Source organism: Rhodnius prolixus, unplaced genomic scaffold (assembly GCF_049639745.1).
Source record: "Rhodnius prolixus isolate KJV_2025 unplaced genomic scaffold, Rpr scaffold_7, whole genome shotgun sequence".
NCBI classification, from domain to species: Eukaryota; Metazoa; Arthropoda; class Insecta; order Hemiptera; family Reduviidae; genus Rhodnius; species Rhodnius prolixus.
The window spans coordinates 30,666,406-30,684,736 of record NW_027411582.1 but is presented as its reverse complement, the minus strand read 5'-3'; the positions used below and the strand labels follow the sequence as shown (position 1 = coordinate 30,684,736).

The 18,331-nt window shown below is 32.2% G+C and overlaps 2 protein-coding genes across 9 annotated transcripts in view; one reads left to right on the top strand and one right to left on the bottom strand.

The window, feature by feature from the left end:
• LOC141447372 (uncharacterized) overlaps positions 1 to 18,331 on the top strand; it is a 34,368-nt gene that overhangs the window by 15,253 nt on the left and 784 nt on the right. For 2 of the 8 annotated variants that reach the window (XM_074114854.1, XM_074114849.1), the window contains exons 2-11: positions 3,809 to 3,956; positions 4,878 to 4,955; positions 5,143 to 5,297; positions 5,501 to 5,631; positions 5,947 to 6,091; positions 8,085 to 8,252; positions 9,183 to 9,299; positions 10,148 to 10,429; positions 13,125 to 15,497; positions 15,644 to 15,787. In XM_074114854.1, coding sequence (XP_073970955.1) covers positions 3,809 to 3,956; positions 4,878 to 4,955; positions 5,143 to 5,297; positions 5,501 to 5,631; positions 5,947 to 6,091; positions 8,085 to 8,252; positions 9,183 to 9,299; positions 10,148 to 10,315 — 1,110 coding nt within the window. In that variant the 3' untranslated portion in view covers positions 10,316 to 10,429; positions 13,125 to 15,497; positions 15,644 to 15,787. Of the gene's footprint in view, positions 1 to 3,808; positions 3,957 to 4,877; positions 4,956 to 5,142; positions 5,298 to 5,500; positions 5,632 to 5,946; positions 6,092 to 8,084; positions 8,253 to 9,182; positions 9,300 to 10,147; positions 10,430 to 13,124; positions 15,498 to 15,611; positions 15,788 to 18,331 lie in introns of all 8 variants that reach the window. The other 6 variants (XM_074114855.1, XM_074114851.1, XM_074114853.1 and 3 more) reach the window with 5 other exon arrangements.
• LOC141447386 (uncharacterized) lies at positions 14,065 to 18,294 on the bottom strand. Its single transcript, XM_074114901.1, has 4 exons — positions 17,902 to 18,294; positions 16,444 to 16,577; positions 16,098 to 16,267; positions 14,065 to 14,479 (listed from the first exon to the last, which is right to left on the bottom strand). Exons 1-4 carry the CDS (start codon positions 17,963 to 17,965, stop codon positions 14,230 to 14,232), a joined length of 618 nt encoding a protein of 205 aa, XP_073971002.1. The 5' UTR covers positions 17,966 to 18,294; the 3' UTR covers positions 14,065 to 14,229.

The window sequence follows — 18,331 nt, the reverse complement described above, 5'->3', positions numbered from 1 at the left end:
CGTACACACATACACAATGTAGTGCTTGAGTAAAGTTGAAACTAGTGTACATTGTACATCTTTATCACTTTAGAGTGATCACAGAACCAGGACTAAAAGAGCGAGAGGAGAGTATGTATGTGGGACAGTGAGAAAGAAAGAGAAATCACTGGATATTGTCCTTCATATTTAAGAGTTCTACTGTTTACCAACCAGCTAATGTGGCTTTTCATCTCGTGTTTTTTATTTTCCGCTGTGTGCGAGAAAATGCTCGAGTGTTTTCTCTTAATTCTTTATGTTTTGTGGTTCCCTATGGAAACTAATTACATAACTCGCAGGAAATGGAACCTGTATATTCTTTTTGGGAATTTTTATCTCAATTTTATAAAATGCTCACAACAACTCCAAGAAGGGCTAATAATGAAGAAATGAGAGGTAAAATTGATAACGGCGAAACATCCTTTATTTCCTTTCTCACAAATTATTTAATCATATTTTCTCTCACCCCCGCATCACTACTTAAACAAAATCAAAATCTATCTACCGAAAGTGTTTACCTAAAAGGTTTATTCATTTTTTGTTCATTTGCTTCTAAAACAGTTTCAATTATTTGTTTTAAAATACATATTTATTAACCGTACATAAAGAATGACGTAGATATTAATCATGACGTTGTTCTGTTATTAAATTCTGTCTTTTACCTGGATTCATCAACAGAGGCGTTCTAGCAGTGCTTCTGACATGGCAGAACCATTGTGAGAAGTGTATGGCAGCCAAAGGTTGCTGCTTTGAAGGAATTTAGAGTTAAGATCGTTCTATCAAGAATTTATTTTTATGAATAAATTTTTGATACTTTTTAAAATATCTGGCCACAACCAACTGATCACATGCATCATCTATCCTACGTTGCAAAAAAAAAGTCATAAAATTTAGGCGTCACACCACCTTAACGCAAAGTAAAAAAATATTGAACAAGAATAGGTTGTTCAAAAGATGAGAGTAGATGAGAGATATTTGTGGGACACCTACCTTGATAATGGATTTGCTAAATAAAAAAGAAGAAGAAGAAACAGCCAGCATGGGAACGAAAGATGCTGTGGAAACTCGGTAATCAATAGAATACAACATAAAGCGCGATATATATGAGTTGTAACCGTTCAAATAGAAAAGACCTACCTAATTTCACAGGGAGCATTCAATAGATAGAATAGATTTTACAATTAGTTACACAACGGATGGACCGATCTGACGTTACTATTCTTCTAAAAGTTAACGTAAGTTTTTATGAACACCTTAATTTTCAATTTTAAATAATTCTTTGTTTAAAAATTACTGTGTAATTAGAAAGCTGTTTCTATTTTAATTGCCAGAAGATTTGATTTATTGTATTCCCGTGAAGATGAAGTATAATCAACCTAGTTCACAAACAAGTTGATTTTAGTGTCTAAAAATGATTTATCAGAAAATGAATTACAATTAAAGTTCAGAGAACAATTTCTTTAAAGAAAACTTGTCTGAACAGATTGCTTCCGCTCTTTTGAAAGTGACCTACCAAGAAATAAAAGTTGATCAGCATTGCTGCATTTAAATATAGGAAATTGCTCAGGTTGTATTAAAAATATTTAAATCAGAGGATATTATAAATTCTTTATTGAGAAATTCTGTTAGTCTGATTAACAACAAAATCTTGTAATAAAGGTAATGAGTTACATTCTCTTTATGCGAGTTTCCTGTTCTTTATATATATATATATATGTAATTCCTGTCAGGCTATCGAATCTCATTTGCTGCTTTAGGTACCCTTTCTAGCTGAAGAAGCTCTTTCGGTTTGTTCTCCACGGATTACATTCTATATCTATCTCATTTACCTGCAGATAATTTGACTCGTCTGCAAGACTTCTAATAACCAAGGAAACGAAAAAATAAGAAGTAAACATTTATTTTTTTTTTTTTTATAAATTCAATATTACTTCCTTAAATTTATATGAATAATCGTGATAACTAGTGTTGTGAGTTGGTCAATGTGGTTAGAAAGAAGCTACTCTAGGACAGCGAGTGATCTCATAGTCTACGAGATGGTCTATTCTAGATGTTCTCACGTTATCGCCTCCCCTCTCTAGATAGAACATGCTGACTGTCTGCTTCTAGCTGGCCATCGTACAACAATAGAACTGTGTTTTACAATGTCACGTAATACCAGTTATTGGTCCTACTGTGTTCAACAATCTGGTCACGTACCAGTTTCCAACACAAAACTTTTGGGCAATAGAAAAAATGTAAGCAAGGGCAAGAAGAGGGAGAGGTCTTCCAAATCTATTCTCATCTATTCACTATTTTATCCAGTCTAAATACAGGTAGGAAGTACGTATTCCATTGTTATCTCTGATACATTTCTTTATTATTACGATCTATATCACATTGTAATTAATGATTATTAAAAGAAATATATATATATACTGAATCTTTTCTCTTCGAAATAGATACTACGTAACCCAACAGGCACTATTTTTTTTATGTATAGGTCATTGGCTCCCGGGGCTTCTTTCAGTGCACTGTCCATCACCGGACCAGTGATCTGTAAGAAAAGAAGCTTCTAGAAAGAGATAATCTAAGGGCTGGATTCGAACCTGGGGTTCTCCGCTTTGGAATCAAGTAAACGCTGACAAACTAGGTTTTAAATGTTTCAATTAGGCACTTTTCTGTAATAAACAATTTACAATATTTGTTAAAGTTTTAGTTAAAATAAATTAGCATTTCAAGGTTTCACCACCCCTTTTAGATGGCCCACGTTTTACTCCACTTATTGCATACTAATTAGGTAATGAATTTATGCATTATTTATTCCATGTTTATTAGATTTGGAATAATTCTTTAAGTTTATCTTTAGAAATATATGCAATACTAGAAGAAAATCAAAACATACATAGTTTACAATATTATAGAGATTATTTAAGTCAGCTGGAAACTGTTAAGAAAAAGTTCACCTACAGTTTTCGCAGTAATATCAGCGAAAAACTGAGGGAGTTGCCGAATCGATTGAGGTACGGTTTCCTACAAATTCTTAAAACTATTTAAGGAAAACAAAATTTTCAGCGAATAAAAAGCAAATTTTAATTTCTCTTTTTATTAACAATAATTGGAAACGTTTATGATAAATTAAAACTGCTTATGAACTGAAAGGAAATGCACCCAGTTAGTTGTAAGTATTGTCTTGTTCTTGTTTTGGCTTTGGAATAAACTTTTTCGATGTATTTTACTGTTGGCTCACTCATTTAACTTTTTTGGCTTCAATTAATTTATCTGGTCTGAAATTAGCTTACTTTTGTGCTCAGCAATTCAGTCGTTAAACTACCTTAATTAAAATGTCCTAGACATCACATAATTTCAAAGTAACTTTGACGTAAGTTCATCAGCTAACAGTGGTGAGCTTTTCTACCTAACTTATAGACCCTGGCAAATAAAGGATCTCGTTGTGGAGATGTAGCCCATTGTTTTATTTCTTTTTTTGTTAAATATTATGTCCTCCTTATTTTTTTACATAGGCTGTGAAAGTGCTCACTCCTTAAAAGGCTACAGTTAATTACCTGTATTAATAACATTTTATACTATTTATATTTTTAAAGCTTTATTAACTCTCCTCCTCGATTTCTCCTCACATTCTCCTGCTACCGCTGGGTAGTTTCTCTCCTCCCGCACCAGTTCATCACTCTTTCCATATTTACTTATTGTAAACGATGTGTACAGATTGTAAATTACAAAATAAATTTTTTAAAAAAAGAAGCTTTATTATCGTTTATGTTTGTATTGATTCTGATTTAATATGTTACAGGTGTTGGAATTGATGAAAGAAGTCGGAGACGATGAGGATTCTAGCGATATTTCTGGTTACCATTCAGACTCGGATAGTGCCATCATGATGTCCGGAAATTCACCCTATGTTACGAAGAGAGCTAGGCATAATTTCCTGACTAGATCAAGTAAGGTTCTTGCATTTGAAATAATTTAGTTTAACCGTACCAAAACATCTGAGGTATTTTCTTACGAATGGAAGTTCCTTCCTGAAGGCCACCAGATAGTATTGTCTTGTTACAGTCTACACTTACCTCACCAGATGATCCAAGATTGGGAAAAATCATATATTCATCTGAGACTCGAATTTGGGATTGCCGCGCCAATATACATTACCACATATCTATTTGTTTTCTTGGTGATTACTAGGTTACTTGTTTAATGAAAACAAGCTGATTATTGATGGCAGAAAATAAAATATACTTTAAGAAGAGAAGTTTATGTACTCATAAATAAGCAGTACAAGACAGAAGACAGAAAACCTTACATATAACAATGTAAAAAAATATTTACATGACTGAATTTGGCAGAATTCTTTCCTCTTTTTGAATATTTTTATAACTACATTTTTTTTAATTTTGGTTGTAATAATCTGCTTTAGAGTATGTTCTGGGATATTAATCTTGAAAGGCTGTTCAGAGTTTATGAATGCCTTTAACAGCAAAGCGCTCGTTTTAAAGAAATAAAACAATTCTGCAATATGATCTCGTTACCATCCATTATTCTTGGATGTCTGAGGTAAAATCATCGAGAGGCCGCTAAGTTTCGGACTTTTAGTCTCTATGTTGTTCTGCGTGATTGTCCCGCGATATGGTATCACTTCCTCAAGGACATAACTTTGAAAATTATGAAGCAATTCCATTAGGAAGCGAAATGTTTCTCGCCTTAAAACCTATATTATTAAAGGAATAATTTCTATTTATCCTTTAATTTTTATACTTATTTTAATTAACATTGCTTTCATGTACGAAAACTTGTAACAACCTGGAAACAATGTTTTTATTAATTTTGTGAATTACTAGATCTTTAAATAAATTTATAATTTCCAGTAAGATCAGGTAGTAACAGAAGTGGGAGGACAAGGCTTGGTCTCAGCAGTTCCAGTACGGACAGTCCACCAGCTGGAGGTGAAAACTTATTTATTTTCTTTTAAAGTTTTAATAAAGTACTAGTTCTTTTCAATAACATTGCTTAATAATATGACTAGTTCTCGTTTTACGGTGTTTTGCAAACGAACTGGTAAAAATAATATTCCACTTCGTGCAACTTATATAATGTTTATTTAATTAAATTATTTTTTCTGATGTTCTAAAGGATCAACAACCGATTGGGAATGGTCTCCAACCAAGAGCAATACCTGTCGATCGGTTGTATCGACCGAACGAGAACCAACTGTAATTAAAAAATCACCAACAGTTAAGCCTTGGTGTTCTTCGTGTGAGGATAGGGCTGTTCTTCAGGTAACAAGGGTACTAGTATAATTTTTTTGGACTATTATCTTATTCTAGACATTTTTGTTCTAACACATAGTAATGTGATAACAGATACCTTATTAAAAATCTTTTAATAAAATATATCTTAATTGCTCTTCAAAAAGAGGCTATTTTGATGGAAATTTCTTTCTAAGTGATTAAAAAACAAAAAACTGATATTTTTATTTCTTTCTGTTTAGATAACTGTTCCTGATACGACATCCCATCAGAATGAAGTAGCATCCTTACAATCAGAATTAGAGCGTACAAGAATGGAACTTGAACAAACCAAAACCAGATTACAAGTCTTAGACGCTCATGCACAGGCTAAGTAAGCCTCCAATGGCTTTCATAATTATACTCTTGCTTTCTAAGGTGCTATTAACTGGTTCCTTAGGTTCCAATTTTTGTTCTAATGATTATCTGTAGAGCGTAACAGTATGATTGGGTGTGTGTTACACTTTTCACTTGACGACTCTCCGTTTTTGAGTTATGCTCAAGCAGATTATAATTCGTAAGAACCACTTTTCCAGATTCAAAGGATCTCAAAACGGGTATTTCAAAATGGAAAATCTGATAGATCGCTTTGCCTACAGAAAGTAAATTTTACTAATGCAATTTTTAATCCTTTCTGCTTTTGTTTCAGAGAACTGAGCGGTCCAAGATTAGTGCGTTGCTATGGAAATTTGTACTCACAAGGAAGGGTGGAGGCATTAAACTCCTTGGATGCACTTTCCCAGCTGAAAGATGATTCAGAGCTCAAATCTAAAATATTATTTTCCGTGGTGGTGGTGAGTTTAATATTGATTTACTTTATGGGATCACTATCTAAGAGATAATATAACTCCAATATTCGATGAAGCTATTGTTCTCTGTCGTCAATTCCATTTCATATCAGCAGTCTTCATATCACCATCCTTGTTTCATCCAGTGCTTTCTCGATCTGTGCCCCGTTTTCTTGTTTCTGGTGAGCTTAATCCTCTCAAGCTATCTCCATCCATTTGTATTAGGTGATCTTATAGTTCCAGTTTTGTAGAGAATGGTTTGTCTCCCAAACATTACTAATTTCAGATTAATCTATTCGTGGATCTACAACTTCTAGGTTTCGGATTCTTCGTATTCACTCTTACAAGGGTCGTTTGAAAAGTCCGTGCAAAGTCAGAGAGATAGCACTACTGGCGCGTATCGAGGTTATGTTTAGTTAGTACCATCTCTTGGAAGAACACACACCAAGTTTCAGCCAGATCGGTCTATTTCTTTGTGTTTGGCATTCGTTTGAATCGAGGAAGTCGAGTGATTTTCAAAAAATGGACGAAAAAGAATTTCGTGTGTTCATTAAACACTACTTTATGAAAGGCAAAACGCCTGAGGAGACTAAAGAGAAGCTTGATAAACATGGAGGTGACTCTGCACCTTCGATTAGAACAGTTTATAAGTGGTTTCAAAATTTTCGGACTGGCCATATGGGCACAAGTGACGCTGAACGTTCTGGACAACCTGTTGAGGTTACTACTCCAGAAATCATTGATAAAATCCATGATATGGTGATGGATGACAGAAGAGTGAAGGTGCGTGAGATTGCTAGTGCTGTGGGCATCTCGAATGAACGGGTACATAATATTTTGCATCAACATTTGGACATGACAAAGCTATCCGCAAGATGGGTGCCGCGATTGCTCACGCTTGACCAAAAACGAAATCGTGTGAAGTGTTGCAAGGACGGTTTGCAGCTGTTCCAGAAGAATCCGCAGGACTTTAAGCGTCGTTTCGTCACTGTGGATGAAACATGGATACATCACTACACTCCTGAGACCAAAGAACAATCTAAAAGGCGAAGACCGTTCCTTCGGCCGGAAAAATTATGGCGACTGTCTTTTGGGATTCGCAAGGAATAATCCTCATCGACTATCTGGAAAAGGGTAAAACTATTACAGGTGCATATTATTCATCGTTATTGGATCGTTTGAAAACCGAGCTGCAAGAAAAACGCCCACGATTGGCCCACAAAAAAGTCCTTTTCCATCACGACAACGCACCAGCTCACACCTCAGCAGTTGTGGCCGCAAAATTAATGGAAATAGGGTTCCAACTCGTTTCACATCCCCCCTATTCTCCAGACTTGGCTCCCTCGGACTACTATTTGTTCCCCAATATGAAGAAATGGCTGGCGGGAAAAAGATTTTATTCAAACGAGGAGGTGATTGCAGAAACGAATGGCTATTTTTCAGACTTGGACAGATCCTATTATTCGGAAGGGATCAACAAACTAGAGCAGCGTTGGACAAAGTGTATAAGCCTAAAAGGAGACTATGTTGAAAAATAAAAAAGGTTTACCCCAAAAAATTAAGTATAGTAGTTTTTATTTTTGCACGGACTTTTCAAACGACCCTCGTATTACTGCGTTTCAGAGGTTCGCATTCTGAATGTTTTTATGTCATTAAGCGAATACTTATTTCACTTGTTCGTGAAGGTGACAACCTGTATTCAAGGACTTCCTCCTTGCGTCTTGCAAAAGAAAGGCAGAAATATTGTCTGCCATGTATCTTCTTTTTATTTATATATTTTATACGGACATAAAGCCCTTCAAGCCATCTATTCTCAACTTTACTATTTAATCAGTGTTATCAATGATGAACTATTGGTAACACTCCTAATTCCTTCTCAAAAAAAAAAAAACTCAAATACATATAAATAAGAAAGCAAAAATTAATAATCTAAATTATATATTAAGCTTACTAACAAAATTATCATTCAGTGAACTTAATGAACAACACTTATATTCAGTTGGCATTCATGGCAAGTGGTAGTCAGCTGTCCACCAAAAGGGAACAAGTTAAAAGGATTCTACTGTCACCAGCGCCTCAATCCAATGCTCACAAAGAATTAGAAGAGGCTGTTGCTACATACCTAAGAAGGACTGTGGATACATTCGATCTTGCCCATTGTATAGAGGTAAGTCGTCTCAAATTGTCATTATTATATTATTTATGCATCAATTATTAACTGTTTTAATTCTTGTCTGGAGCAATTCTCTTTTGCACATCCAGCCTCTGGTCAATTTAATTCTCAGAGGGATCATTTTAAAATTAAATTTAAAAAATCTCGCGACATACTCACATGACTTTTTCTTATTGCAATTATTATAATTGTAATTGGCAAATTTACGTATATAAAATCTAATCTGTAAATTAGAACACCAAATTAAGTAAATTTAAATAAAGGTTGAGGGAAAATTTAACTTAGTTCTTTTTTTTTTTTTTTTTTGTCGTGGTCCATAATAGTTAATAGCTTATTTCCTTCGGTCTTGTGCGTGATCAAATGTTCCCTATACCATATACCTGTGTAAGCTGCATAACTCAAAAACGGATAATACGTGGAAAATGCGAATTTGATATTTGATTTAGGCACCAACAGCAAATCGTAAAACATCGAATCGATCGAGAGTAGCACACACTAACGAACAGATTTTTCAGTATTTTTGGGTTCTTTTCGAAAATCACTGCTAAGATTTTTAATCAGGTAAATTCTTCTAAAGGAAATTATAGAGGGGCGGATAGAGTTATATTTTTCTCTAAAAGTATCATTTAAGTTCAGTGTGCAACTTCATTATTAATGAATATTTCCCCCTTAAATAGGAATTAATGTTCTCTTCTTGCTTTATATTTTGTCTAAATATCAAGCACAGCCTCGAATCGGTAAATATCATTGATGATCAATATTAATCAAATTGTATGACTAGATTATTTCAAGCGAATATTTCCCAGATTAATTCAGCATTATTTGCAAAATAATCGAATAAAGTAAGCTCACAATGGGTTCTATTAATATCATAATGGTTAAAAAATTATTAATTAGTTCTTGTTTTTTATTTTTAATTTCTAGGAAGTAAGTTCACAATTGTGGGCAACTCTCTATGATTATCCATGTTTGAAAAGCTGCATGGGTTTACAACAGTATATTAAAGATTCTGTCCGTCTAGCTTGGGCTCTGGTCAATCAGGCAAGTAAATTACTACTATTATTATTTTTTTTTATTTTTTTTTTTTGGCGCATCAACAGCTGAGGTTATTAGCAGCGCCCGGAGCTTTTTCCAGTGCACTGCCGGCCTCCGGACAGTGTTCTCTCGTTACAGACAACACTGTCCATCACCGGGACAGTGAGCTGTAAGAAGCTCCTAGGAAGAGAAAATCTAAGGTCAGCTGCTGGATTCGAACCCGGGACCTCCGCGTGGGAGTCCAGTATGCTAACCTCATAGCTAATCCCTTCCCTCCCCTATTATTATTATTATTATTATTATTATTACTACTATTATTATTACTTTCTAATTTGAGTCTGTCAACATCTAAAAGTCATAGGATGAGGAGCCTGCTTAGTCTCTTCAGTTTCCTCTTTTCTGTTAATCAGGAATCTGAAAAGGCATATATTCGTACTATTAGAGGGTGCGATATGTTCATGTGCACCCTTGTGCACATAAGGATGCTTATAAGTATCCTAATGGACGGAAACTAAAACTCTTGATTCATTTGTACTTCTATTAAAGCAACAACTAGTGGCAGGTGTTGATCTATTAGTCAAGAGCGTGGTTTTGTAAGTGGGGATCATCCCCAGTACGAATCCCGCGTTTGATAACTTTTTATTTGTCAAAAAAAATATTGTTTATAGTCAAAGTATAAATAAAATAAGGTTAAAACATAAAACAAACATCTTTCAACGCTAAGTATACTCTTTCACAAATGCTTTGCGACAAAATTCAAATTGTTATATAAATTGCAATATAAATAATCAATAAATGAAGATCATTCTTTTGCTATTTATTTATTTATTTTGTTTTTTTCTTTTGTTATTCAGGGAGCAGGGTATTGTCTTGAATACGAGGAACGTATATTTAGGCGAGAATTACACGTTCGATTGCATTCAGCTGACACTGAGTGTAACACAATCAGAACGTATTTATGGCCAGCACTACTTGAATCACCCGGAGGGAATTGTGTTTACAAAGCTGTTGTTCTTACATAAAACCAAAACAAAAATCTACAATTTAAAAAAAAAATTAAAACTAAAATTACAAAAATTCTACTATCTTCAAATAACATCTTCTAAATAACAATAGAACAAAAAGAAAAATATCTTGTGGGTCTTATTCTATCTCTTTTATTCTTAATAATTTATTTATTTATTTTAGTTGTTTATACTAATTCTACTGAAAGTAATATAGTTGATTAGATAGTTTTTCTCCTTCGAAAACTAACCAAAAAAAAGCAGATTTTGTTTAAAAATTCTACAATTATGCATTGTACAATATATTTTTCATTGTAACGTTATATTTTATTATTTACTCATAAGTCGTAAACAATTGAAAATATATTTTACATGCATTGATCTGCTTTCCTTTTTTTTTTTTTTTTTGTAATAATCATTTCAATTTATTTATATAATGAAAGTTTTATTACAGACGAGGTTTTTACTTTTTTCTTAGCCACTCTAGAACTTTTTTGTCGGAATTATTTTTCATTTATTCAGCTATTAAAGCATGCTCGTAATTTCTAAAATATATAAATTATTTTTTTTAAAAAAAAAAACCTATTATGCTTCATTTTCTAGGAAGTTTTTGAAAGGATCATGAAAATCAGAAAAATAAAATGTGTTTAATACAATAGTTTTTGTGGAGAGGCTGGAAAACCCCAAATCTTTGTATACCAATTCGATGGAGTAGCTATTATGGAGGAGGTAACCTCAGATGTGGATATTGGTAACATCAGATTATGTGGATAATGTGACCGCAGTCCGTAATTGGTGTTTTAGAGTATTTTTCTGGATCTCCAGCTAAGCTCTGTGAAAAAGTTCCCAGAGCATTTCAGTGCGTACTAAGACACTTTCCTGTTACCGTTTGCCTAGAAAAGTCTTGGCCTGCCTTTGAATTGGTAGAAACCAGACACTTTATCAAAAACATGCTGTTCACTGCAAAAAGGTCGATGTTTTTTTATGTATCAGCTGCAATTAGCTGCTAATAATAGTTTCTTCTTCAAACCTGACGATTTTCAGAAAACGTAATGGTATTTAGACTATTCCATTTCGAATTCGGTTTAGTCACGCTCTGCATTAATTTGTGAAGCTTTTTTCTGATTACCCGTTTTCATCTTTCTAGGCTATTCAGATCCATAAATTCTGAAAATCTGCCTTTGGCTGATCTACTGAAGACATATTCATATTATTAGTGTCCTATTCACCAAAATTACGAGGATAGTCTTAGGCTGCTACGAGATTCTTTTATCCGAGGATGTTAGTAAATCGAAAACTTCATGAATCCTTTCAGAACTTCCTACAATTGGTGAAGGAAAAACTTCATGCGTGATTTTCTTTTTATTTAAGTTTAGAAAATTTTTTCCTTCTCAATGAAGTTAACATTTCTATTATTCTTTTTCTTTCCTTGAAAAATTCAGTAAACAATAAATAAAATAAAATGGACCTTTTTTACGATAACTTATAAAATAAACCTCGAGTAAGTAATTTTTAAATAAATTCTTCAAAAAAATTAACATTCAAGAAATTGATTTAAAGTTTACAATATTTTTCATTTTATAAAATCTAGGGATTAATGGTTTTAAAAATAAAGTAGAACTGGGTACGTCGAATTTTAAATTATTTTGAATTTGTTTCAAAATGTTGACCAACATTTTGCTAAGGACAATTCATGTTTGATATCCTACCTGCTGTTTCATTAGCATTTATAAAATAAATTAGAGTGTAAATAAAATTGTAAAATTCTTGTTATATTTGTTTTGACATTGGCGTGTTTATTTACAAAACTAGCTCATTTTTCCATTGTCGACATAATTAACACAAAATAAAGAAATCCCCTCTACACCAAATATTTAACTCAAGTAAAATTACCCACAAATCTTATGAATTAGGCGATTCTGAGGCTGGAATATTGATCAACCTTCCTCTCCAGTATGTAACAAAACATTCACAACTATGTTAGACTTCAAACCAATGATAGGAGTTTTGTAATTAGATTCATTTTAGCGACACAGTTCTCTCAAGCGTCCACAAAGGATAAAAATTGTATTAGAGAAACTTATCGTAAGAGTTCATGGTTACTAGTTTTTGCTAGGTCATGAGAATGCCGGAATAGCGATCAATTATATTTATGACAATCGTGATTAGAGGTAAAAGCTTATTACGCGTTTCAACTTAACGAAACGAAACTTAAATGAAGTTGATGGCAATCCCAAACAGTTTTTTTTCTATAAATTTTTATGAAACCGATAAAAGGGATGTTGAAACCCAATATTTGATAAGGGAGTTATTAATTTTAGATATTGTAAAATATTATGCGTTAGATATCTTATTTTGTGGATGTGCACGACTTCAAAGATTATAAAAATCTTAGCAAGTTTAGCTTGAGCCCAAAATTTGTTTGCAGGAATTCATTGAAACCTGTTTTGAATTAGAGCTAAAAAGCGCTGAGGTTCTGTTAAGTCTCTTTTAAGTCTTACAAGCTAGGAGCTTCTTTGTTTATGTTCTATTGCTTAATAAAATGTGATAACATCCTTAAGGTGTCCCTAAATCCATACTCGATTGAAATGCTCAGGGAGATATTCGGGAAAATGTCAAAACTGAGATACTTCCTAAGTGTACATCGCTCCAACCAAAAGCTCTCTAACAGTTTTGTTTCTATTTAATCGTGCAGTAGAGTAAAAAAGCAAAATTATTATCAAAAATTCGACTCATCCAGGGATTTACTAAATATTTCTTTAATCCTTCTCAAATGTTTTCAACATTCTTTAAATTGTTTTGAAACAGTAATGTATTTTGTTTTCAGAACTCAGTACACTTTGGATTTTATTCAAGTAAACAATGAAAGAAGTGCAATAACGTCAACATCCCTACATTTTCGGTGCCATATAATGGAATATTTTTTATTTAAATGGAAATTGAATGTAAATTATTGACTTTTTATTTATAAATATGCAAATATTATAAATAATTAAATATATATCAGTATTAGTTTTTTACTTTTCAAAATTGTTCAATGCCTATTTTACGTGTTTATAAAAAATATTTTTGTAAATAAGTTTTATAAATATAGTTTATTTAGATATTTATTGTAAATTGTTTCAAACGAGATTATTTCACGTTTTATTTCAGTTAATAAAGTGTGAAATATGAGTATAGATTAATAATATACATATATTTACTCTGCACCTATGTAAATCGTATGTATGGGCTGCAGAGTTAATTTATTTTTTGTTCTTAAACAATTCCATATGAACTTTATTTGTGCTGTTATAAAAAAAAAAAAATTATTATTTTTGTACTGAATTTTTTATACTATCATTTAATTCTTGTATAGCTTTTTTAAAATATTATTTAATATTTATTTACATTTTGCATGAATAGATGAGAAGGTAGCCAATATGCTATTAAAAGACATTAAAATAGTCTGTTAAAGTATGTTTAGGCCGTCCATCTGTTTGTTTTCTGAAATTCTGAAGATAAAATAAATGAATAAAGCAAAATACTAGTTTGAGCGAAGTTTAAGCTTTATTTTTTTATTGTTTTAAGTTTTTTAAGTTGGATGTAGAATGACTAAGAAAAGTCTGGATACTGAGCAATAAATATTTAAAAATTCCAAGTAGATTGCATCCAAGATCTTTGAAGTACGCTTCTTTGAGCAACTCCTTGTGTTCTCTTTTTTTAAAAAGTGTTTTTCACTAATTGCAAATCGAAATCACTAGTTTAAACTAGACAGTTCAAAAAAATTATATGAATACACAGTTTATTGTGAAATTTTAAAATATATTGACAAATAAAATAATGAGACGCTTTTAAAACAATTTAAAACAAGACAATTTCAGTAACATGAACAGAAGAATGTAAATTAACTTAAAATTTGAAAAGATTTTGTTTCTTCATTTTTCTTTCTTTTAAATTATAAGATCTTGTGTAGATGAACGATATCTTCTTACATTTAAGGCTGTTTCTGATGCTCTATGAGTCATTTCGTTCACCACGGAAACAACATCCCTTTTAATTGCATTGAATGTATGATTTACTGCGACCGGTGGAAAATGTAAAAGCTGTAGCTCTCTCGGTATTGCAACTTCGTTCCTTGCACGTACATCTGCTGGCGGTTGATTCGTAAAAGTACGCTGAGCACCAGACCGCAAGTCATATCTAAGACAGAGATATTAAAAATGATAATGCACAGTGAATCGTTGATCTACTCTGAAACGATAGACTCATTTGAGTGTATCTGATTAGAAATTAATTTATAGTTAATATTAAGGCCAGTAATTTACACATTGCCTGTGATATCAAGTACTTGTGTTAGAATTACAGTAAATTTCATAGGATGCAGTAATATTTTTTACATTTTAATCGGGTCATTTCCTTGGGTTTTTAATTATTTTTATCGCTGTTTCTAATTTAACATAAGCCATATAGCCAAAAATTTAACGGAAAGGAAATCAAAGTATAAATTGCTGTTTAGTTTCTGGCCTAAATTTTGTGTTTTTTTTTTATAGTAACTCCAAAATTGCCAGGTTCATTTTATTTTATGTATATTATAGGATGTATGTATAACCAAAAATGAACCTTCCTCTGTCAAGTGTGCTGAGACCTGAAAGCGAGCTGTTGAACTCCCACTAATAAAAGCTGTTTTCAAGTAATAAAGCAGTTATTTCTAACAAAGTTTGCTTCGCTTTTGCTTCTTAATGAACTCATTTCATTACATGGGTGAAAAAGCAAATTCATGTAACTGCACAATCGGTGCCGATCATGAAGACCACAGCATGATGATTTTTAAAGTGATTGTTGAATATCTTCATAAAAACAATACTACGTATAATAAAATTGAGATGGCCAATATTTTATTTCGCTCCTTTAGCTGATTAACCAATAATGTTGTGCATAGCATTTGTGACATGTAAAAAATTATTTTATTTGTATCGTAATTTACTTAATGGGTTCCTTAAAAGTGGTGTAGAGCCGGAAAAGTTTTTTGTTGGTTTGTTGTGATAACAGTGCAGTACAATCGAAAATTAAAAATATATTTTTGGTACAGGGAAATCAGTTAATCATGGTATAACAGTGAAATATTTATTTGGGATTAGAATAATTTAACCTAATTAAGGACCCTTGATCTAAATCAGAATCATATGAGAACGTCGCCTGGCTTGCATGGAGTAGAAAGGTAAGAAATATTTTCATATTTTCCTATCGGTGATTCTAGTTTCATATCTGAAGTCAACATAATGTTTCTTACTTTTTGTGCGACATATACTAGTACATTTTATAACAATTATAGAGTTAAGGAAGTCATGTTTCACTCGGTTGCAGTATGTCCTATTCTTGTCCCGTATCACCTTCAAGTAATGTTTCCTTGAAAGGAAACACTTGTTTAGTGTCGCAATCGGACTTCAGAACCGAGAAGTGAAAGACTGTCAGAAGATCTCTATCAAGAAAATTTTTCTTTGGGTAAAGGTGAGGAACTTGCAAAAGCTTAAGAAAAAGTTGTAACATCATCAACATACAATTTCTGGTCAAGTAGATTATTTCAAAATTGAGATTGCCAATACAAAAAAATTAAAGAGATACATATCTTCCATATACATTTGGTTTAACCCCTACTCACTGATGAATGTTATCTATTCGCCTACTTCCTCGATACCTAATCTAGGATCGTTGCCCTCCTGAAGTTCATAGGCTTAACTTAACATTTTTACTTTAATTAATTATTTGTCATCTTTATTAATATTCACTTCATTACAATCTATATAAACCCAAACATTACCTTCTTTCATTTTTTTCGGGCATTTTAAGTTTCGTATTGTAATCTAATTGTTGAGCATATCTTTTATGTCTGACTTCCTTTTTTAATTGTTCTTTCCATGCGAGCATGTAATACGGTTTCTTTTCTGACCATGTCATCTGGTTCCACACTTGGGTACCAACAGCAACAACCTAAAGTGTTATTTCAGTATTTACATACATATATACGTTCAGTAAGTATTCAATTCAATTAGTAAAACGAATAACGTAAAATTTGTAGGTCTGTGTATATAAACTTACATTCAGATTTACGTAAAATCCTGGGAGAAAAGTAAAATTAATAATAAAATACCGCCTTGAAAATATACCTGTTTATATGTGAGTTGTGGGTAGCGATGCTGGACACCTTTCAGTAGATTAAAGAAACTGCTTGTGGTCGGTGAAACTCTGTATTTCTGATATTTTCGTTTACCCATACTTGCAGTCTTCCACGCAGGCATTGCTTCCGAGAAAATAAAATGTCTAAATTTAGTTATCACAATTATTTAAAAACAAGTATACGAACAAGTGGCCCCAAAATTCTGTTAAAGAGTACCTATCAGTGAACTAACTGATCGTGTAAACCAATGTAGAGTGTCGAAAGACTTCATAACTTTCTTCAAAACAAAATGTGTAAAGATGAAGAACAAGAATAAAACGCAATATTGTGTTCTATAAATATTTATTAAAATACAACTTTTAAAATTTATATTTAAATTTACTCCAAGCATTTTAAGTTTGCGGTCCCTCTTGGATTTTAACTTTCAAAATATAAGTCTTTTAAAGAAGCTTTTATTGGCTTGTATTTTCATCATGCCAAAATAATTTCTAAACCACACTTTACATGTGTTTCCATAACAATATCAACATGGAATGTGGCAATCAGTAACTGATTATCAGTAAACTGCAAGGTGTTTAGTAAATGGTCTCCGACCATAACGGTCGTTCGCAAATCTTTCCATTTCTATAGTTCTAAAACTTGCCCTATTTATTTGTTAAATAGCAATTTAAACAGTTAAATAAGTAGGGATACTGCACAACATTAGGGAAGGTGTTGGTATAGTGGACACGAACGTGGATTGGTAAGTGGAAGATCTCTAGTTTGAATTCCGTGTGTAGCTACTTTTTGTTACAAAATTAATTTAAAGTATGTTATTACGTTTCCGTGGAGTTAAACGTTAACCCCAGCCTAAAAAATAGACGATTACTTTACTGCTCATTCCTTTTTTTGCCGATTCTAATCCTATATGATTTTCTATATGATTTGGCATTCTTCATTCTTAAAAACATTTTTAATTGCATGAACCAAATCCTTAGAGAATCATATAGATTTAGACGCTAAACACTACTCCTGGGGGTGGATCGCAAGCTTTAAATAATCATACATTGGTGAACTTCTCTTATGTTTCCTTTCAATAAGTTGCTTTATTTGGGATATTTTGCAAAAAAAAAAAACGCGTACGTTCTAGGGTATAATGCTCTCGTTCTGTACCTTTTTCTACTGCACTTTTAACAGTATAACTTTAAAAAAAAGTTCGCAATTATAGGGGGCTTGTGATTTGTTATGAATGGTAATTATTATTTCCAATTTTATAACTAAAGGCCGGAAATGTCTTAGGTGGGAATTGTTCGCTACAAAATTAGAAAATGATAGGAGCGAGTCACATAAAAGCGAAAAACCTTGTTTACAATTTTATCTTTTTTAAGCCTTAGATCTTCATTAAAAATCTCATTTCAAATCGTAGTAAATGTTCTATATCAAACAAAGAAATATAAAAAATACTTACCATTCAAATACTTTATACCCGTGCTAACACATTTTAAGAAATTCTTACTACTGTAAGCACCCATTTCTAATTATTTTTTTTTTATTTTCTCACTACTAAATTAATTTTGTGCGAATAAAGTTTATAATCAAATTTGGAATTATTTTCTATTTGAAATGTTTTCTTATTTTTTTTAAAAGAGAAAAGAAGCATATGTTTTAAATTTTTAACATTTTGTCTTTTTATTAGTGGATAATTTTTATCAAATCGAAAGAGAAATATATATTTCAAATCTCAAATTTTAGAAATAGGTTTCCATCAAGAAATACTTCCGCACTGGAAGTTCAGTTGTCATTTTGTGATCTGTTGCTGCAAGAAACTAAAATATGGGTGTAGAAAATATAGATAGAAACACTGTAATTTTAGATGAAAAAGAGTAGTATATTTCTCT